The following is a 22,119-nucleotide window of genomic DNA, read 5'->3' as shown; positions in this document are numbered from 1 at the left end:
ACCGGCCCAGTTAGTTACACTCTATGGTTCCCCGACGGCAGATGGATTTTGGAGGAGAGATAATCCATTTGGTTTGGTCTCCCTTGCTCTGCCTCTGTCTGTCTCTGTCACTGTCAGCCCATCACGAGAGGCGCACAAACAGGCTGGAGAGAAAAAGAAGAAGCGGGAAATGTTTTGTCCATTCATTGTTAGCTGAAAAACAACGTTTCGACCGATTGGTCTTCATCAGGTGAAACAACTCCGAATTCCACCGGGTATAAATTGCAGTCCCCTGGTGCGCTCTGCTATGCGACTGGAAGTTCAGTTAACTCTCGGTGTGATTCCCTACCCCGGCTTCACGGTGGACTCGGAGGTCATCGTGCTCTGCCGGCACCGGGAGTCTGTTCGCGCTTTTATCGGCGTGAAGTGACATATCCTGGTGCGCGAGAAGTTAACGGGAAAGGGGGTCATTTACGGTGAGGAGAGAGAGTGATGGAGAGGGAGAGAACGAGGGAGAGAGGATGTCTCTTTTCCTCTAGTGTTTTATTCATAAAACTGATGTTTGTTGATGATATATCCTTTCAACAAAACAGGAAGCTAGAAATCCCTCTCCCCAAACCTGACTAATTAATTATCCTCTCTAATGTAGTGGGTTCCCACCGACCTGTTGTTCTTCAAAGCAAACATACTGTACGTAGGCAACAGATGCTTGGTGGATAAGATGTACACATTTCAGCACATTGGACAGCGCCCCACACCGCGCTCCTTTCAGGCAGAACGTTTAATGGACAGTATCAAAGTCAGATATTTGTTTCTCTAAAACTCAGCCTGGCATTCTTCAATTAGTGATTTGTGATAGGACTTGAAGACTTCCTCTCTCTCTCTCTCTCTCTCTCTCTCTCTCTCTCTCTCTCTCTCTCTCTCTCTCTCTCTCTCTCTCTCTCTCTCAATTCAATTTCAACTTCAATTCAATTTAAGGGCTTTATTGGCATGGGAAACGTGTGTTAACATTGCCAAAGCAAGTGAAGTAGATAGTAAACAAAAGTGAAATAAACAATAAATATTAACAGTAAACATTACACTCAGAAGTTTCAAAAGAATAAAGACATTTCAAATGTCATATTATGTATATATACAGTGTTGTAACAATGTGCAAATAGTTAAAGTACAAATGGGAAAATAAATAAACATAAATATGGGTTGTATTTACAATGGTGTTTGTTCTTCACTGGTTGCCCTTTTCTTGTGGCAACAGGTCACAAATCTTCTCTCTCTCTCTCTCTCTCTCTCTCTCTCTCTCTCTCTCTCTCTCTCTCTCTCTCTCTCTCTCTCTCTCTCTCTCTCTCTCTCTCTCTCTCTCTCTCTCTCTCTCTCTCTCTCTCTCTCTCTCTCTCTCTCTCTCTCTCTCTCTCTCTCTCTCTCTCTCTCTCTCTCTCTCTCTCTCTATCCTCTTCCAGACTGTAGTCTTTGCTGTTCTACCAGGAACTATAAAAATAGATAAGAAGAGAGAGGGGGTGGGGAGAGAGACAGAGAGGGAGAAAACCAAAGAGATCATGTCTCTTTGGTATCATTATCCTTTAGCTGTCCTGCCAACACAGCACTATGGTATCATTATCCTTTAGCTGTCCTGCCAACACAGCACTATGGTATCATTATCCTTTAGCTGTCCTGCCAACACAGCACTATGGTATCATTATCCTTTAGCTGTCCTGCCAACACAGCACTATGGTATCATTATCCTTTAGCTGTCCTGCCAACACAGCACTATGGTATCATTATCCTTTATCTGTCCTGCCAACACAGCACTATGGTATCATTATCCTTTAGCTGTCCTGCCCACACAGCACTATGGTATCATTATCCTTTAGCTGTCCTGCCAACACAGCACTATGGTATCATTATCCTTTAGCTGTCCTGCCAACACAGCACTATGGTATCATTATCCTTTAGCTGTCCTGCCAACACAGCACTATGGAAATACATTGAGAGAGAAAGGAGGAGAGAGAGAGAGAGAGAGAGAGAGAGAGAGAGAGAGAGGGGGGATTAGACATTATTCACCTGAAACGCCAGAGGACTGTTCCTACTGGCTAGACTGTCCCTGCTGGCTGGGCTGTCTCTGCTGGCTAGACTGTCCCTGCTGGCTAGACTGTCCCTGCTGGCTGGGCTGTCCCTGCTGGCTAGAGAGACAGAGACAGAGGGAGAGAGCAGGTGTTTGATGAGTCGTAAATCTCACTGATGCTAAACTGAGTGCTAAATTGAGTGCTAAATTACTACACTGCTCAAAAAATAAAGGGAACACTTAAACAACACAATGTAACTCCAAGTCAATCACACTTCTGTGAAATCAAACTGTCCACTTAGGAAGCAACACTGATTGACAATACATTTCACATGCTGTTGTGCAAATGGAATAGACAACAGGTGGAAATTATAGGCAATTAGCAAGACACCCCCAATAAAGGACTGGTTTGCAGGTGGTGACCACAGACCACTTCTCAGTTCCTATGCTTCCTGGCTGATGTTTTGGTCACTTTTGAATGCTGGCGGTGCTTTCACTCTAGTGGTAGCATGAGACGGAGTCTACAACCCACACAAGTGGCTCAGGTAGTGCAGCTCGTCCAGGATGGCACATCAATGCGAGCTATGGCAAGAAGGTTTGCTGTGTCTGTCAGCGTAGTGTCCAGAGCATGGAGGCGCTATCAGGAGACAGGCCAGTACATCAGGAGACGTGGAGGAGGCCGTAGGAGGGCAACAACCCAGCAGCAGGACTGCTACCTCCGCCTTTGTGCAAGGAGGAGCAGGAGGAGCACTGCTAGAGCCCTGCAAAATGACCTCCAGCAGGCCACAAATGTGCATGTGTCTGCTCAAATGGTCAGAAACAGACTCCATGAGGGTGGTATGAGGGCCTGACGTCCACAGGTGGGGGTTGTGCTTACATCCCAACACTGTGCAGGACGTTTGGCATTTGCCAGAGAACACCAAGATTGGCAAATTCGCCACTGGCGCCCAGTGCTCTTCACAGATGAAAGCAGGTTCACACTGAGCACATGTGACAGACGTGACATAGTTTGGAGACGCCGTGGAGAATGTTCTGCTGCCTGCAACATCCTCCAGCATGACCGGTTTGGTGGTGGGTCAGTCATGGTGTGGTGTGGCATTTCTTTGGGGGGCCGCACAGCCCTCCATGTGCTCGCCAGAGGTAGCCTGCCATTAGGTACCGAGATGAGATCCTCAGACCCCTTGTGAGACCATATGCTGGTGCGGTTGGCCCTGGGTTCCTCCTAATGCAAGACAATGCTAGACCTCATGTGGCTGGAGTGTGTCAGCAGTTCCTGCAAGAGGAAGGCATTGATGCTATGGACTGGCCCGCCCGTTCCCCAGACCTGAATCCAATTGAGCCCATCTGGGACATCATGTCTCGCTCCATCCACCAACGCCACGTTGCACCACAGACTGTCCAGGAGTTGGCGGATGCTTTAGTCCAGGTCTGGGAGGAGATCCCTCAGGAGACCATCCGCCACCTCATCAGGAGCATGCCCAGGCGTTGTAGGGAGGTCATACAGGCACGTGGAGGCCACACACACTACTGAGCCTCATTTTGACTTGTTTTAAGGACATTACATCAAAGATGGATCAGCCTGTAGTGTGGTTTTCCACTTAAATTTTGAGGGTGACTCCAAATCCAGACCTCCATGGGTTGATAAATTTGATTTCCATTGATAATTTTTGTGTGGTTTTGTTGTCAGCACATTCAACTATGTAAATAAAAAAGTATTTAATAAGATTATTTCATTCATTCAGATCTAGGATGTGTTATTTTAGTGTTCCCTTTATTTTTTTGAGCAGTGTATGTTGCCTATTACTCATCACTCACTTTGTGTGTGTGTGTGTTCCTCAGCCCTGAGCTGCACTTCATGTGTGTGTGTCTGTGTATGTACAGTTGAAGTCGGAAGTTTACATACACCTTAGCCAAATACATTTAAACTCAGTTTTTCATAATTCCTAGTAAAATTTCCCTGTCTTAGGTCAGTTAGGATCACCACTTTATTTTAAGAATGTGAAATGTCAGAATAATAGTAGAGAGATTTATTTATTTCAGCTTTTATTTATTTCATCACATTCCCAGTGGGTCAGAAGTTTACATACACTCAATTAGTATTTGGTAGCATTGCCTTTAAATTGTTTAACTTGGGTCAAACGTTTCGGGTAGCCTTCCACAAGCTTCCCACAATAAGTTGGGTGAATTTTGGCCCATTCCTCCTGACAGAGCTGGTGTAACTGAGTCAGGTTTGTAGGCCTCCTTGCTCGCACACGCTTTTTCAGTTCTGCCCACAAATTGAGGTCAGGGCTATGTGATGGTCACTCCAATACTTTGACTTTGTTGTCCTTAAGCCATTTTGCCACAACTTTGGAAGTATGCTTGGGGTCATTGTCCATTTGGAAGACCCATTTGCGACCAAGCTTTAACTTCCTGACTGACGTCTTGAGATGTTGCTTCAATATATCCACATCATTTTCCTTCCTCATGATGCCATCTATTTTGTGAAGTGCACCAGTCCCTCCTGCAGCAAAGTACCCCCACAGCATGATGCTACCACCCCCGTGCTTCACGGTTGGGATGGTGTTCTTCGGCTTGCAAGCTACCCCCTTTTTCCTCCAAACATAAAGATGGTCATTATGGCCAAACAGTTCTATTTTTGTTTCATCAGACCAGAGGACATTTCTCCAAAAAGTACGATCTTTGTCCCCATGTGCAGTTGCAAACCGTAGTCTGGCTTTTTTATGGCGGTTTTGGAGCAGTGGCTTCTTCCTTGCTGAGCGGCCTTTCAGGTTATGTCGATATAGGACTTGTTTTTACTGTGTATATAGATACTTTTGTACCTGTTTCCTCCGGGATCTTCACAAGGTCCTTTGCTGTTGTTCTGGGATTGATTTGCAGTTTTTGCACCAAAGTACGTTCATCTCTAGGAGACAGAATGCGTCTCCTTCCTGAGCGGTATGACGGCTGCGTGGTCCCATGATGTTTATACTTGCGTACTATTGTTTGTACAGATGAACGTGGTACCTTCAGGCGTTTGGAAATTGCTCCCAAGGATGAACCAGACTTGTGGAGGTCTACACATTTTTTTTCTGAGGTCTTGGCTGATTTCTTTTGATTTTCCCATGATGTCAAGCAAAGAGGCACTGAGTTTGAAGGTAGCCCTTGAAATACATCCACAGGTACACCTCCAGTTGACTCAAATGATGTCAATTAGCCTATCTGAAGCTTCTAAAGCCATGACATCATTTTCTGGAATTTTCCAAGCTGTTTAAAGGCACAGTCAACTTAGTGTATGTAAACTTCTGACCCACTGGAATTGTGATAAAGTGAATTATAAGTGAAATAATCTGTCTGTAAACAATTGTTGGAAAAATGACTTGTGTCATGCACAAAGTAGCTGTCCTAACCGACTTGCCAAAACTATAGTTTGTTAACAAGAAATGTGTGGAGTGTTTGAAAAATGAGTTTTAATGACTCCAACCTAAGTGTATGTAAACTTCAGACTTCAACTGTATGTGTCAAGAGCTGTTCAATAGAGGAAATCCTCCAAAACCGTTTTAGGTCATTAACTTCCTCCCTCTCTTTCCTTCCTTCCTCCACTCCTCACTTTATCTACTCCTTCCTCCCTTCCCCACTCCCTCTCTCTCCTTCCTTCTTCCACTCCTCACTTCATCTACTCCTGTTCCTCCGTTCTCTTCTCTTCTCTCACCTCCCCCCTTCCTCCTCTCTTCTCTAACCTCCCCCTTTCCCTCAGGGAAGACACATTTCTTCCTCCTCTCTTCTCTAACCTCCCCTTTCCCTCAGGGAAGACACATTTCTTCCTCCTCTCTTCTCTAACCTCCCCTTTCCCTCAGGGAAGACACATTTCTTCCTCCTCTCTTCTCTAACCTCCCCTTTCCCTCAGGGAAGACACATTTCTTCCTCCTCTCTTCTCTAACCTCCCCTTTCCCTCAGGGAAGACACATTTCTTCCCCTCCACTTGATCCCATTGATTTCTTTCCAGTTCAAGGAGTCAGTCTCATCTTTTCATTTATTTCAATATCGCTCTAGCTCTTTTTCTTTTCCTACTGTTTCTCTCTCTCTCTCTCTCTCTCTCTCTCTCTCTCTCTCTCTCTCTCTCTCTCTCTCTCTCTCTCTCTCTCATTATCCTCCCTCTCTGTCTATTACGTCTTGTTTTTTCTTGTTTCTTTGTTCTGTTGTGTGTGTACATGTTCCAAGACAAGCGGGAAACCAGAATAGAATCCAGAGTTGATCCAAAAATCTGTTTATTATAAAATGTCAGACATGTGGTGCTACAGATCTGTACTCCTGTAGTCAACATTACCCTACAACCACCTGACTGTCAGTTCATAGCACTACCACTGAGCAAGAGTCAACACGCACATGCATTAACACTCTCTCTCACTCAATAACTCACACTCAAACACACCTTGCAGTGTCTGGACCTCCCTGTAGATAGGTAGGTTTGTAATATGCTGTATGACTGCTCCAGAATATTTCATGACTATCGTCATTATTATCACTATTCACACACACACACACACAGCACACACACACACACACACACACACACACACACACACACACACACACACACACACACACACAGAGTATATCAGCATTTTCATGATTATCATCGTCATCTTAAAATCTTCTGTATGTCTGTCCCACACCATATAACACTATACTGTCTACAGAACGTATTACTTAACTTTACACTTATGTACTTAATACGTATTATACCATTTTTACTTTGCAATAGTACTTTGTATCTAATATACAGCATTATTATCATACTTTACAATGACACATATCTGTGCAGAACACTTCATCTGGACTCTAAGTGTTGTAGTAGTCATGAAATAAAACAAAATGTATCATTTTATATCCCTGATCATAGCATATCATTAACAGTGAAAGCATGAGCATTTACAGCAGGTATCAACACACACACGTACGGACCGTAGGGACACACAAGCGCACACACACACACAAGCGCACACACACACAAGAGCTGAAGTAATTAAAGAAACATAAATAATCCTTAAATATCCAAACAATAAATATTCAGACTTCATATTTGATCCTGTGTAACTAACGATGATTAACAGCGCCTTCAGAAAGTGTTCATACCCCTTGACTTATTCCACATGTTGTTGTTAAAGCCTGAATCCAACATATATTCAATATATATTTTCTCTCACCCATCTACACACAATACCCCATAATGACAAAATGAAAACATGTTTTGAGAATTTTTAGCACATTTGTTGAAATTTAAATATATAAATATCTTATTTACACCCCTGAGTCAATACATGTTAGAATCACCTTTGGTAGGCCTCCCAGGTGGCACAGTGGTCTAAGGCACTGCATCGCAGTGCTAGCTGTGCCACTAGAGATCCTGGTTCGAGTCCAGGCTCTGTTGCAGCCGGCCGCGACCGGGAGACCAGGTTAGGGGAGGGTTTGGCCCATTGCGCACTAGCGACTCCTATGTACGGGCAGTGCTCTCGGTTGGGTTGTGGCTAGACTGTCCCTGCTGGCTGGGCTGTCCCCGTACGGGAGTTGCAGCGATGGGACAAGACTGTAACTATCAATTGGATACCACAAAAAAGGGGTAAAATAAAATAATCACCTTTGGTAGCAATTACAGCAGTCTTTCTGGGTAAGTCTCTAAGAGCTTTGCACACCTGGATTGCTCATTATTCTTTAAAAAATTCTTCAAGCTCTGTCAACTTGTTGATCATCGCTAGATAGCCATTTTCAAGTCTTGCCATAGATTTCCAAGCAGATTTAAATAAAAAATGTAACTAAGCTACTCAGGAGCATTCAATGTCGTCATGGTAATCAACTCCAGTGTACAATGAGTGTACAAAACATTAAGAACACCTTCCTAATATTGAGTTGCATCCCCCCCCTTTGGCCCTCACAATAGCCTCAATTAGTCGGGGCATGGACTCTACAAGGTGTCAAAAGCTTTCCACAGGGATGCTGACACATGTTGCCTCCAATGCTTCCCACAGTTTGTCAAGTTGGCTGGATGTCCTTTGGGTGGTGGACCATTCTTGATACACACAGGAAACTGTTGAGCGTGAAAAACCCAGCAGCGTTGCAGTTCTTGACACAAACCGGTGTGCCTGGACCTGGCACCTACTACCATACCCCGTTCAAAGGCACTCAAATCTTGTGTCTTGCCCATTGACCCTTTGAATGGCACACATTCACAATCCACGTCTCAATTCTTAAAAATCCTTCTTTAACCTGTCTCCACCCTTCATCTACAATGATTGAAGTGGATTTAACAAGTGATATCAATAAGAGATCATAGCTTTCACCTGGATTCACCTGTCAGTCTATGTCAAACAGGATGCATGTTTTGGAATAGTTTTATTCTGTATAGGCTTCCTTCTTTTCACTCTGTCATCTAGGTTATTGGTATTGTAGAGTAACTACAATGTTGTTGATCCATCCTCAGTTTTCTCCTATCACAGCCATTAAACTCCGTAACTGTTTTAAAGTCACCATTGGCCTCATGGTGAAATACCTGAGCGGTTTCCTTCCTCTCCGGCAACTGAGTTAGGAAGGACACCTGTATCTTTGTAGTGACTGGGTGTATTGATACACCATCCAAAGTGTAATTAATAACTTCACCATGTTCAAAAGGATATTCAATGTCTGCTTTTTTTTTTCACCCATCTACCAATAGGTGCCCTTCTTTGCCAGCCGTTGGAAAACCTCCCTGGTCTTTGTGGTTGAATTTGTGTTTGTAATTCACTGCTCGACTGAGGGACCTTACAGATAATTGTATGTGTGGGGTACAGAGATGATCATGTTAATCACTATTATTGCACACAGAGTGAGTCCATGCAACTTATTATGTGACTTGAAATAAATGTTTACTCCTGAACCTATTTATGCTTTCCATAACAATAGGGTTGAATACTTATTGACTCAATACATTTCAGCTTTTCATTTTTAATTAATTTGCAAAAATTTGTAAAAACATAATTCCACTTTGACATTATGGGGTATTGTCTGTAGGCCAGTGACACTAGATCTCAATTTAATCCATTTTAAATTCAGGCTGTAACACAAAAAAAACTAGAAAAAGTCAAGGGGTGTGAATTTTTCTGAAGGCACTGTATCTATATAATATAACAATATAATAACTTAACTACTGAGCATGCAGTATTGTGTTCGTTCAGTGTTTCCCTTCGTATGACTCAACCAGGTCCTATAGTCTCCAGCAAGGGAATGATATGAATGGGGATGTCTGTTCTATGAACATTATTACTACCTTCAGCCTTAAATCTGTTGGCTTCACCTGGCTTCACCTGGCTTCCACTCATTGTCAGAGTTCTCTAGTATACAGGTGGGCTGGTCTGTAGTTAAAGGTCTGTAGTAATAGGTAAAGGTTTGTAGTTTCAGGTCTGTCGTTTTTAGAACAGTAGGTGTGTAGGGTTAAATGTCAGTAGTTTTAAGTCTGTAGGTCAGTGGTCCTGGAGTCTGGTGTCTGTCTCAGCCTACTTTTCCATAAGAGTCCAGTAGCATGGTGCGTGCCTGTTCTAGGTTCCACTGGCAACGCTCTAGAACCTCCTGGCACTCTGTTCTAGAACGCAGACCCAGCCGGAACAACTGTTCTACCTACAACAGAGAGATAGAGAAATATAGATGTTAGAGGGAGAGAGAGAGAGGGAAAGAGAGATGTTAGAGAGTGTGTGTGTGTGTGTGTTTGTGTGCGTGTAAACACAGATGCACACACACACCTAATGTTTTAGCATCTCATAGGTTCAGAAGTCTTGCGACTTCAGAAAGCACTTGAATGCATTTCTGACACAATAAACAGGTAAACACAAAGAGCACTTGAATGCAGCCTCACTGTTCTGAACATCTCTAACCTGAATGAGGCCGTTCTCCCGTTGCCTGCTGGGAGCTGTAGTTAACTGCTGAGTCCTGTGGTTGTTGTTGTTGTGGGATGAGTTAGGCCTGGCCCCACCCCCGCCTGGCTGCTGTTGCACCATGGGTCGGACGGTGGCCATTTTGGCGGCTCCATACCTCTCTAAGTAGGCGGGACGTTCAGAACTCTGAGAGTTGTCAATAAGTATTGACAGGCCACGCCCCTCAGAGAGGGGATCCAATGAGGAACTGGGGGGAGGGGCAGCTGTGAGCATGGAGGAATAGAGTGAGGAGGAGGGAGGAGAGGAAGAGGGGGAGGAGGAGACTAGGGGGCCGAGAGGACCAACAACCCCGTATAGTCCAGTCCTCTGACGAGGAGACAAGGAGAGGGGAGGAGGGGGGAGACAAAGGGAGGAGGAGAGAGGGGAGACAGAGAGGGGAAGCACTAAAGGAAGGGGGGAGGAGGAGCGTGAGGATGGCTGAGAAAAGGCGTGGTCTCTGGGAGGGATTTGAGGGGGCGTGTTTTCCCTCTCACGTAGGGAAACGCGTTTGGAGGAGCGGAGGGGTGGGATGGGGGAGCGAGGGGGTAGCATGGGTCTGTCCTCATAGGAGGAAGAGGAGGAGGGGGGAGGAAGGTAGATCTGTCTGTGAGGGGCCAGGGAGAGGGGGAGGGGGGAGGAGGGGAGGGAACGGCCGGTCGTCATGGGAACACGCAGCTTCACCATCACCTGCAGGTCAGCAGGAAAAGAGAAAAACAACAACGTTAAAACTCCAGACTCAAATGACAAACCTGTGGTGTGTGTGTGTGTGTGTGTGTGTGTGTGTGTGTGTGTGTGTGTGTGTGCGTGTCGTACCTCTCTCTGCAGCTCCTGGAACAGATCAGCTGACTGTGTTAAGCCCCTCCCCTCTGCATCAGTGTTGGGCGGAACTAACATCCCCTCCGGCAATCCAGTGATAGATCGAACCTCCTGGTCTGCCAATTGACCCTCGGCCTCTGTGGCAACCTCATCGTAGGCAGGAAGAGGGAGAGGCCAGTCCAGTATGGAAGGAAGGTCCTGGACGGAGAGAGGAGAGAAGAAGGTTATTTTGCCCACTGAGTGTGTGTGTGAGTGTGTGTGTGTACCTGGAGTGTGTTCTGGTCAGGTAGGCGTGTCTCAGTGAGAGGGGAGGGCGTGGCCGAGCTGAAGCTGTCATCGGTGAAGTCGATGAGCGAGACCTCGCTTTTGGCCGACCTCACACCTGGCCCCTCCCCCGTGCGGAGTTTAAGGCCTATAGCCGCGCCCAGCCTCTTCAGCCCCGACAAAGCACCTTCATATTCATCATCATCATCTAACACAGAGTCATAGAATGGCTCTACACACACACACACACACACACACACACACACGCACACACCGTTATCATCAATCAGAGAGTCATAGACAGCTCAACATATACAGGTAAATACACACTCAGCGTGGAAGACATACTCTTGATCAGGACAGCAGGCTGGGGAGGACGAGGAGGAGGCAGCTCTGAGAGACAAAAACAGAAAGAGGGAGAGAGTTTAGGAATTAATAAAAAGGTAGGAAGATATTGTAAGGAGAGAATAAATGTGTGTTTGTTTGTGTAGCCTACTCACTCCTGGTGCGGTTGGGTAGTTTGGTGGGCCGGGCAGTGGAAGGATCCATTCCCATAACATCAGGGGGGTCCATGGGGTTTCCCAAGTACAGGCTGGGTGAGGGGTAAAGACCAGGGATATAGTGGAGTTCAAACACAGTGTTAACACAGTACTTCAGGTGTTGTTTATAAAAAGTATTTTGGGACTTTTCCATTGGTTTTATTGTGCCTGACAAGCTAAAGAACAACAGCACTACTAAGGGGGCTCTGCTGTCCTCTAGTGGTCAGACACTGTACCTGCAGGTAACAGCCAGGTCTCTGTGTGTGTGTGTACCTGTCTATGCGGTCAGCGTGCCCCCAGCTCCTGTGTGGGTCAGTGTCTCCGTGTCCAGTGTGAATGAAGGAGTGTGTGAGTGGTCTGCTGATGTCTTGGGCTGACAGGCCGCTGACCGACGTAACCACGTGGCGAGGAAACTGTCCCACACGCAACGTCCTCCTGTTCTGACCTCTCCACCAATAGAGCTCTGCTCTGGAGACAAAGAGACACACATGAACACACACTGATATGATTCCCTATTGCACTTTACAGAGAAGCATGTATGCTCTTCATATTAGATATCTATCTGACTTTCTGAATAATGAATCATTCTTCTTACACCCACCCACACACACACTCACAAACTGACCTGCCCTCGATGATGGTGATGATGTCATTCATGGTGATCTGAAGTTTATCTGGTTCTTCAAAGTCCTGCAGCGATCTCATGTCTGTAGGCATGGTCTACACACACACACACACACACACACACCATCATGATTATGAGTACTACGCGGGGAACGTCAAGCGCCGGTTTCCCGGACACAGATTGATCCGAATCCTGGACTAAAAAGCATGATTCAATGGAGATTCTACATGGAAAAATTCAACAGGACTAGGCTTAATCTGTGTTTGGGAAATCTGCCCCAAGATTTATGAAGCCAGCATCCATTTTTCCTTTGCACCTGCAGTCTTGCAATCACTCATGTACCTACAGTGCCCTCTGCTGGACACTTGGTGAACCATTCCATGAATGTCTGTGTTCTAGTGATGCGCGGGGTCACTTGTTTGTTTACCCGCTCCCGCCCGTAATTGCTAATAACCCATCCGCAACTGATAAAGTGAAAATCTGAAACCCACACCCGACCCTAACCCACTAATATAGAAAATGCTATGTACAGTCAGAGATGGCAGAGATGGCAGAGCGATATTTTGACAGGCCTTTTTTTTTTAGATAGGCCTATGTTTCTGCTTATAATTTCAGACATTTTGGTAGGCTATTTGTTAGTCAACCTGTCTACAATTAGATACATGCGGCTTCACTACTTGTTAGCCATAGGCGGCGCGTGAGTTTCAAGTTTGGGGAAGCAAATTACAATAAAGCATTCCATGCATCATCACATTTGCAGACTTATGCAAGCCTACTATTCCTAATGTGATGAGTAGATTGGATTGTCATAATTTAGGCTAATAATAATATAACTCAATCATTGTTCGCCAAAAAGACAGTTCAATGCATGGCTGAGCACGTAGTGGCGAAGAGTGGCCTAAGCAATAGGCTATATCAGATACGTTTCTTCTCCTTTCTTTGCATGATAAAAATGTGGCCTTTTATAAACACATTTCATGCAATTCTACTACACTTTGAGGGAGCGTGGAATGTCTACCAGAGCTGTTGCCAGATAATTGAAAGTTAATTTCTCTACCATAAGCTGCCGCCAACGTCGTTTTAGAGAATTTGACAGTATATCCAACCGGCCTCACAACCACAAACCACGCCAGCCCAGGACCTCCACATCCGGCTTTGGGGGGTGCTGAGGAGTATTTCTGTCTGTAATAAAGCCCTTTTGTGGGGAAAAACTCATTCTGATTGGCTGGGCCTGGCTCCCCAATGGGTGGTCCTGGCTGCCAAGTGGGTTGGCCTATGCCCTCCAAGGCCCACCCATGGCTGCGCCCCTGCCCAGTCATGTGAAATCCATAGATTAGGGACTAATGAATTTATTTCAATTGACTGATTTCCTTTTATGAACTGTAAGTCAGTAAAATCTTTGAAATTGTTGCATGTTGCGTTTATATTTTTGTTCAGTATACAGTATATAGCCTTCCTGTATTTTGTTTAAATCCAAGTATATTTCTGCCTAGTGGCGCACACTGTTGAATTTTGGCGACATGAGAATTTCTGTTTTACTATAAGCAAACCATTCCTAAAATCTCATTAGAAATGACTAAGGTGGTGTTCTTTGTATAACAGTAATGTTATAGGCTACTATGCTATTAATATTTGGGTCTGTTATGTAGTATACGAATTAATCATTATGTGATCGTCCAAGACATTGATTCAGGTTTGATCTAACTTTACTAAATGAGCACCATTGTCAGAAGTGGCGGAGCGACGCTCTGGTGCGTTCCGGCAGCACTACACCGATGCAGTCCGCTGCACCCAACGAGCTAATTGAAGCGCACCTAGCCTACTCTTTTGCCTCACGCAAAATGTGGTGATGCAGAAACGAGAGACCACATGTGTGGCTGTTTTATGAAAATCTGGGAATATTTGGCCAAGGAAACACTTCTGGTTGGTCTCAGGGAATGTAAAACAGGGAGACTTTTAAAACGGGATTGGGGAGACTGACAATGTTGACAAAATTACCTTATACAGTGGGGGAAAAAAGTATTTAGTCAGCCACCAATTGTGCAAGTTCTCCCACTTAAAAAGATGAGAGAGGCCTGTAATTTTCATCATAGGTACACGTCAACTATGACAGACAAATTGAGGAAAAAAAATCCAGAAAATCACATTGTAGGATTTTTAATGAATTTATTTGCAAATTATGGTGGAAAATAAGTATTTGGTCACCTACAAACAAGCAAGATTTCTGGCTCTCACAGACCTGTAACTTCTTCTTTAAGAGGCTCCTCTGTCCTCCACTCGTTACCTGTATTAATGGGACCTGTTTGAACTTGTTATCAGTATAAAAGACACCTGTCCACAACCTCAAACAGTCACACTCCAAACTCCACTATGGCCAAGACCAAAGAGCTGTCAAAGGACACCAGAAACAAAATTGTAGACCTGCACCAGGCTGGGAAGACTGAATCTGCAATAGGTAAGCAGCTTGGTTTGAAGAAATCAACTGTGGGAGCAATTATTAGGAAATGGAAGACATACAAGACCACTGATAATCTCCCTCGATCTGGGGCTCCATGCAAGATCTCACCAATGGGGTCAAAATGATCACAAGAACGGTGAGCAAAAATCCCAGAACCACACGGGGGGACCTAGTGAATGACCTGCAGAGAGCTGGGACCAAAGTAACAAAGCCTACCATCAGTTACACACTATGCCGCCAGGGACTCAAATCCTGCAGTGCCAGACGTGTCCCCCTGCTTAAGCCAGTACATGTCCAGGCCCGTCTGAAGTTTGCTAGAGTGCATTTGGATGATCCAGAAGAGGATTGGGAGAATGTCATATGGTCAGATGAAACCAAAATAGAACTTTTGGTAAAAACTCAACTCGTCGTGTTTGGAGGACAAAGAATGCTGAGTTGCATCCAAAGAACACCATACCTACTGTGAAGCATGGGGGTGGAAACATCATGCTTTGGGGCTGTTTTTCTGCAAAGGGACCAGGACGACTGATCCGTGTAAAGGAAAGAATGAATGGGGCCATGTATCGTGAGATTTTGAGTGAAAACCTCCTTCCATCAGCAAGGGCATTGAAGATGAAACGTGGCTGGGTCTTTCAGCATGACAATGATCCCAAACACACCGCCCGGGCAACGAAGGAGTGGCTTCGTAAGAAGCATTTCAAGGTCCTGGAGTGGCCTAGCCAGTCTCCAGATCTCAACCCCATAGAACATCTTTGGAGGGAGTTGAAAGTCCGTGTTGCCCAGCGACAGCCCCAAAACATCTTTGTGAAGACTTACAGAAAACGTTTGACCTGTGTCATTGCCAACAAAGGGTATATAACAAAGTATTGATAAACTTTTGTTATTGACCAAATACTTATTTTCCACCATAATTTGCAAATAAATTCATTAAAAATCCTACAATGTGATTTTCTTGAATTTCTTTTCTCAATTTGTCTGTCATAGTTGACGTGTACCTATGATGAAAATTACAGGCCACTCTCATCTTTTTAAGGGGAGAACTTGCACAATTGGTGGCTGACTAAATACTTTTTTCCCCCACTGTATCTCTTAGTTTAATACTACTATTTTCTTACTTTCGTAGCTCCTCATCAGAAGCAGAATTTTGGTTAGTAGTTAGGCTTAACTGTCCTCTCCAAGTTTAGCTGGAATTTAGCCCAAAAGGATTTGAGAAAAGTGATTGGTTGACGATTGGTTGATTGGTCGTCTTGCGCTGCGCAGAATATCAGATCTCAACAAAGTGTTTAATATCACCGGTACCACATCCTTATGACATATACAGTATATATATATATACAGTATATATATATATATATATATATATATATATATATATATATACACACATATATATACACAGTGAGGGAAAAAAGTATTTGATCCCCTGCTGATTTTGTACGTTTGCCCACTGACAAAGAAATGATCAGTCTATAATTTTAATGGTAGGTTTATTTGAACAGTGAGAGATAGAATAACAACAAAGAAATCCCAGGTGTCTTTTATACAGGTAACGAGCTGAGATTAGGATTACACTCTTAAAGGGAGTGCTCCTAATCTCAGCTTGTTACCTGTATAAAAGACACCTGTCCACAGAAGCAATCAATCAATCAGATTCCAAACTCTCCACCATGGCCAAGACAAGGATGTCAGGGACAAGATTGTAGACCTACACAAGGCTGGAATGGCCTACAAGACCATCGCCAAGCAGCTTGGTGAGAAGGTGACAACAGTTGGTGCGATTATTCGCAAATGGAAAAAACACAAAAGAACTGTCAATCTCCCTCGGCCTGGGGCTCCATGCAAGATCTCACCTCGTGGAGTTGCAATGATCATGAGAACAGTGAGGAATCAGCCCAGAACTACACGGGAGGATCTTGTCAATGATCTCAAGGCAGCTGGGACCATAGTCAACAAGAAAACAATTGGTTTGCCAATGAACATCTGAATGATTCAGAGGAGTACTGGGTGAAAGTGTTGTGGTCAGATGAGACCAAAATGGAGCTCTTTGGCATCAACTCAACTCGTCGTGTTTGGAGGAGGAGGAATGCTGCCTATGACCCCAAGAACACCATCCCCACCGTCAAACATGGAGGTGGAAACATTATGCTAAGGGAGTGTTTTTCTGCTAGGGGGACAGGACAACTTCACCGCATCAAAGGGACGATGGACGGGGCCATGTACCTTCAAATCTTGGGTGACAACCTCTTTCCCTCAGCCAGGGCATTGAAAATGGGTCGTGGATGGGTATTCCAGCATGACAATGACCCAAAACACACGGCCAAGGCAACAAAGGAGTGGCTCAAGAAGAAGCACATTAAGGTCCTGGAGTGGCCTAGCCAGTCTCCAGACCTTAATCCCATAGAAAATCTGTAGAGGGAGCTGAAGGTTCGAGTTGCCAAACGTCAGCCTCGAAACCTTAATGACTTGGAGATGATCTGCAAAGAGGAGCGGGACAAAATCCCTCCTGAGATGTGTGCAAACCTGGTGGCCAACTACAAGAAACGTTTGACCTCTGTGATTGCCAACAAGGGTTTTGCTACCAAGTACTAGGTCATGTTTTGCAGAGGGGTCAAATACTTATTTCCCTCATTAAAATGCAAATCAATTTATAACATTTTTGACATGCGTTTTTCTGGATTTTTTTGTTGTTATTCTGTCTCTCACTGTTCAAATAAACCTACCATTAAAATTATAGACTGATCATTTCTTTGTCAGTGGGCAAACGTACAAAATCAGCAGGGGATCAAATACTTTTTTCCCTCACTGTATATATATATATTTATTTTTTTATAAGCGCAACTTGACTGCAAGAGACAGGTGGAATGTCTGACTGAAATACGTTACAAATCACATTTCTTTTTAAATTATTGGTGTTTGAATTTGCTGATAAAAAAGGGACATGATTGTTTGGTTGCGGGACAAAGGGCCAGAATATGGGACTGTGTGGTCACCCTACCCTAAATCCACCTGCCCTGCGGAGAGAACCGCGGGGACTGCAGGTTAGGAGTCACCCGCGCATCCCTAGTCTGGTCCCTACCTCCAATAGAAAGTCTCTAAGGGCGGTGAATGTTGGTCTGTCATCAGGCTGAGGGCTCCAGGTCTGCAGCATCACGTTGTAAACATCCTGGGGACAGTCTGCTGGCTTCACCAGCCTCTCCCCCTCCACATCCACCTTATGGAGAATCTACACACACACACAAACTTATCAAGCACTACCGACAGACACTTATTGTGTGTGTATGTGTGTGTGTTTGTGTGAGTGTACCTGGCTGCCGTTGAGTCCTAGCCATGGCTCCTGTCCGTGTGTAAACATCTCCCACAGAGTGACTCCAAACATCCAAGTGTCTGAAGCATGAGAGAAACTCCTGCTCCTCAATGACTCTGGAGCACACCTAGAGAGAGAGAGAGACACATATAGAGAGAAGGGGGGGGTTAAGGATAGAAAGAGATCATATTGTTTAGTACAGGATCATGCAGTGAGAATGCACACCCACACTCACCCAGTCACTCACTCACCATGCGAAGGGCACCTTGTGGCTCTCTTCCATAACGTATGTATCCTGGTGTGATGGCAGCGCTCTCATCAGGCCAAAGTCACCAATCTTCACCATTTCATTGGTTGACAGCAGGACGTTCCTCGCCGCCAGGTCTCTGTGGAGGAATCGCCTCTGTTCTAGATATGCCATGCCACACGCCACCTACACACACACACACACACACTTAGCAGATGTGAACTAACTAGCTAGTGAGCACTAGCTAATCATGCAGTAGCGTCACACACGTACACACACTGACCTGTACAGCGTAGCCACACAGAGAGGAGATGAGGATGTGTCCCTGTCGCTTCCTCAGACGATCCAACAGAGAACCAAGAGGAGCCAGCTCTGTCACCTACACACACGTTAGAGATCCATTAAGTAATACGAGGTATGGTAAGTGTGTGTGTGTGTGTATTTGTGTGTGTATGTATGTGTGCGTATATCTGTGTGTGTGTGTGTGTGTGTGTGTGCGCGTGTCTTACCATCTTCATGGGGTGTGTGAGCACCACTCCATAGAGCCGTATGAGGTTCTGGTGGTTGAGGGAGTGCATGGCGTTCACCTCTCTGATGAAATCATCCAAGCCCTCAGTGTCTAACACACTGTCTGTCTTCAGACACTTCACTGCTACTGACAGCTAGAGAGGGAGGGAGAAGGGGGACAGAGGGAGTGAAAGAGAGGAAGAGAGAATGACGTTACTTTGTGAACCAGCTCTCAGATGAAATCATCCCCTATTGTTGTTCAAATAGTTGTATTTTCCAGTTTCCTGGGCGGGCTCGCTCGCTCGCATGCATGCACGCACACACACACACCATTTGTCCATTGGTTCCAGTCCACTCTCCTCTCCTGACGACTCCGAAGGTTCCATCTCCTAGTCGTTCACACAGCTGTAGCTCTGCCTCTCGGATCAGACAAGTCAGGGCTGCCCCCTGCCCATCGCTGGACGGGGTTAAGCCTTCAAACACCAGGCGCAATAAGAGTTAATATAATATAATTATGCGAGTTAGCATACTCCAATTATAACTCCTTAACAACAATATTGTTTATACAAATAAGCATGAGTAGGTCAGAATCTTATCAATTATAAAACTAACCTTGAGTAAGGAATATGTCAAACAAACACACATACACACCTTGAGTTGTTAAGGTGGGCGACGCCCCCCGGAGCTGCTGGGGGTCGGAGTCAGAGTCAGTTCGTTTCCCTGGAAACACCTGCTGGCCCAAACACAGAGACTACTGCTCAGAGTGACTCCACACACTCACACACACACACACACACACACACACACTACAGCTAAGAGGGATTCAAACTCACTGTGTGCTGTACCTTGCTCATCCAGGACTTGCGTTTATAGAGAGCTCTCCTCCTCTTGACTGCCTCCCAAAGCCTCCTCTGGCCTGCAACACACAGAGAATACATTACACACTGTCAGCCTACCTCTGACAAACTGCAACCCCATCCCCTATGTATGTGACACCTTGGTTAAAGGACAGAGAGAACAGAACAGAGTGTAGGGAGGAGAGGCAATAAGGCGTGATATGACCTCGTTGTGACTGTGTTATGACCTCGTTGTGACTGTGATATGACCTCGTTATGACCGTGATATGACCTCGTTGTGACTGTGATATGACCTCATTGTGACCGTGATATGACCTCATTGTGACCGTGTTATGACCTCGTTGTGACCGTGTTATGACCTCGTTGTGACTGTGATATGACCTCGTTGTGACCGTGATATGACCTCGTTGTGACCGTGTTATGACCTCGTTGTGACTGTGATATGACCTCGTTGTGACTGTGATATGACCTTGTTGTGACCATGTTATGACCTCGTTGTGGCTGTGTTATGACCTTGTTGTGACCGTGATATGACCTCGTTGTGACTGCGTTATGACCTTGTTGTGACTGTGTTATGACCGTTTCTGGAGGAATAGACCTGGTAAATCCACTTTGAACTTTCCTTGATTTTTTAAATACTTTAAAATACGATATACTTTACATACCTGGGCGCCCCATGCCGATCTTCTCCAGGTCTTCATTCTTAACGTAGTCGAAGTGTGACAGGCGCGTCACGTTCAGCTCGTCACGGATACGCAGGAAGTACTGCTGCAGCTGAACGTCTGTTAACAGATCTACCAACCACTCTGTTCCCTCCTCCGTCATCTACACACACACACACACACACACACAAACACAGTCAATAAACTAACAACAAAATCAACCAATCTCTAACACAGTATATAAAATACTTTACCATCTGTTCTTCCCCTCTCTCCTTCGTTACTCCCTCCTTCCTCTCTTCCTCCTCCTCTTCTCTCTCGTAGGACAGACGCTGGTACATAGAGTTCTCTGCCATGGCTGCTGCTCACTCCACACTCGTCCTACAATCTCTCCCTCACCCTCCCTCGGTCCTCTATAATTTTGTCCTGGCTTCAGCCGTGTGTGTGTATGTGTGTGTGATAAAGCAGTGTTAAGTCTAAGTTCCTCTCTGCGTCACTCTGCTCCAAGTCTGCCCAGTGTTGATCGCCCCTCAACCTCACAACCTTCTACCTTATCAATACACACACCAGGAGACTCCACTCTCTCCTCTCTCCATCCATTTCTATTAGCCAAGCTAAGATATCTATCTATACACTCTCCCTTTCTCCTTCTATACTGACTCACCACTGCACAGCACACCTCTACACCTCCCTACCCTCTCTCTTCCTCCCTACCCTCTCTCCTCCTCCCTACTACTCTCCCTCTCTCTGACTCTTAGCATCCTCTGACTACTGTTGAATAATACAACATCCCTGGAAAGAGAGAGGGAGAGAGATGCGGTTGAGGCAGAGACCAGGTAACCATGACAACTCAGTGAGCTATTACCATGCTGAGTGATGACAGCTGACAGGGCCAGTGAGTGATAAGTGAGTACTGTGCATATCAGAGGGTAAGAGGGAGACTGAGGAATGGAAGTAGATGGTGGCAGTTATTCTCCCATCTTGGACTCATTCAGCTCAACACTTGTGAGGTATGAACATAGGCACACACACTAAATGAGTGGAGAAACAGTGCTTACTCTGTCTCTGTCTTATTGAGGACACTCTGAATATCGGAAGCTAAATATAGCCTGTATTCCTCTTCTCTCTGGATTATCAAACAGCACTGCAGTGCAGACTTCTGTTGCTTTAGGGAAAATACCGTACTCTCCCTTCTCTCCTGTTAGTAAACAGTCGCTCTTGTTAAATACCCATACATGACACTAGGCTAAATAACAGAGATGCGCATCGAATCTAACACGTACACTTCAGCTTTTCAAATGTATCGACTGAAGTGTTAAACATAACATGTCGCACCAGTGGACCATAAAATGATTAGCCTATTAAAGGTACCCTAATTAGTGACAAAGATCTGAATCAAGATAACAGTATCGTTCATGCTGGCGCTCAGAGAGAGATGGAAAAATAGAGCCTCCCTATTTTCTCAACCTCACCAAAACTCGCCTTAATCGGTTGTTTTCAAAAACATTAATTGTTCTCTTGGTAAGAAGCGCCCAGTTGATTCCTGTCAATTTTCTCTTCGTTAATTCCTGGTCGCGTGCTGCTGGGATTACAGGCGTTGCGTCATCGCGTCAAAAACGGTACGTTCCAGGCCGCAAACATTGCAGCCGCCAGCGCGCTGCGCAAATTATCGCTTGGGTAGGGATTAGCTGCTTTTAGCAACGCTAGCATTTTCATACTAGTGTTGCTAGGAATTCGCTTGCACATAAACGGAATAGTCCGCCGGAAACCAGAAGTTAAGTAACATTTAATTTCAGTTTACTCTGCTGATTGTCTGTAGGGTTGGTCCTTATGCAGGGGGTAAATTGAGAAAAAACATTAACAGAATGTAAATTAAACTGCCT

General features: G+C 45.1%; 1 protein-coding gene across 2 annotated transcripts; it reads right to left on the bottom strand.

Moving 5' to 3' along the window:
• Nucleotides 1–9,110: 9,110 nt before the first annotated feature.
• tnk2a (tyrosine kinase, non-receptor, 2a) lies at nt 9,111–22,101 on the bottom strand. 2 transcript variants are annotated; one of them, XM_045210475.1, is made up of 18 exons: nt 20,491–22,101; nt 20,240–20,399; nt 19,551–19,633; nt 19,369–19,447; nt 19,048–19,190; nt 18,720–18,872; nt 18,494–18,589; nt 18,215–18,396; nt 17,964–18,090; nt 17,736–17,882; nt 12,202–12,296; nt 11,850–12,044; nt 11,538–11,629; nt 11,386–11,430; nt 11,040–11,269; nt 10,771–10,971; nt 9,919–10,644; nt 9,111–9,664 (listed from the first exon to the last, which is right to left on the bottom strand). In XM_045210475.1, exons 1-18 carry the CDS (start codon nt 20,590–20,592, stop codon nt 9,539–9,541), a joined length of 2,982 nt encoding a protein of 993 aa, XP_045066410.1. In that variant the 5' UTR covers nt 20,593–22,101; the 3' UTR covers nt 9,111–9,538. The 2 variants fall into 2 exon arrangements, with proteins under 2 accessions (XP_045066410.1, XP_041717657.2); XM_041861723.2 differs by having other exon boundaries at nt 19,563–19,633.
• Nucleotides 22,102–22,119: the final 18 nt, after the last annotated feature.

Source organism: Coregonus clupeaformis, chromosome 34 (genome assembly GCF_020615455.1).
Source record: "Coregonus clupeaformis isolate EN_2021a chromosome 34, ASM2061545v1, whole genome shotgun sequence".
In the NCBI taxonomy this organism is placed as follows: domain Eukaryota; kingdom Metazoa; phylum Chordata; class Actinopteri; order Salmoniformes; family Salmonidae; genus Coregonus; species Coregonus clupeaformis.
This window is presented reverse-complemented; position numbering and strand designations above follow the sequence as displayed.

Bases quoted from the DNA above. Each gene is read 5' to 3' on its own strand.
- tnk2a (XM_045210475.1), bottom strand. From the start codon at position 20,592: ATGGCAGAGAACTCTATGTACCAGCGTCTGTCCTACGAGAGAGAAGAG. The intron at 18,873-19,047 runs GTGTGTGTGTGT...CTCCCTCTCTAG, and splicing joins CTGGAACCAATGGACAAATG to CTGTCAGTAGCAGTGAAGTG. The intron at 11,270-11,385 runs GTATGTCTTCCA...GTGTGTGTGTAG, and splicing joins GCCTGCTGTCCTGATCAAGA to AGCCATTCTATGACTCTGTG.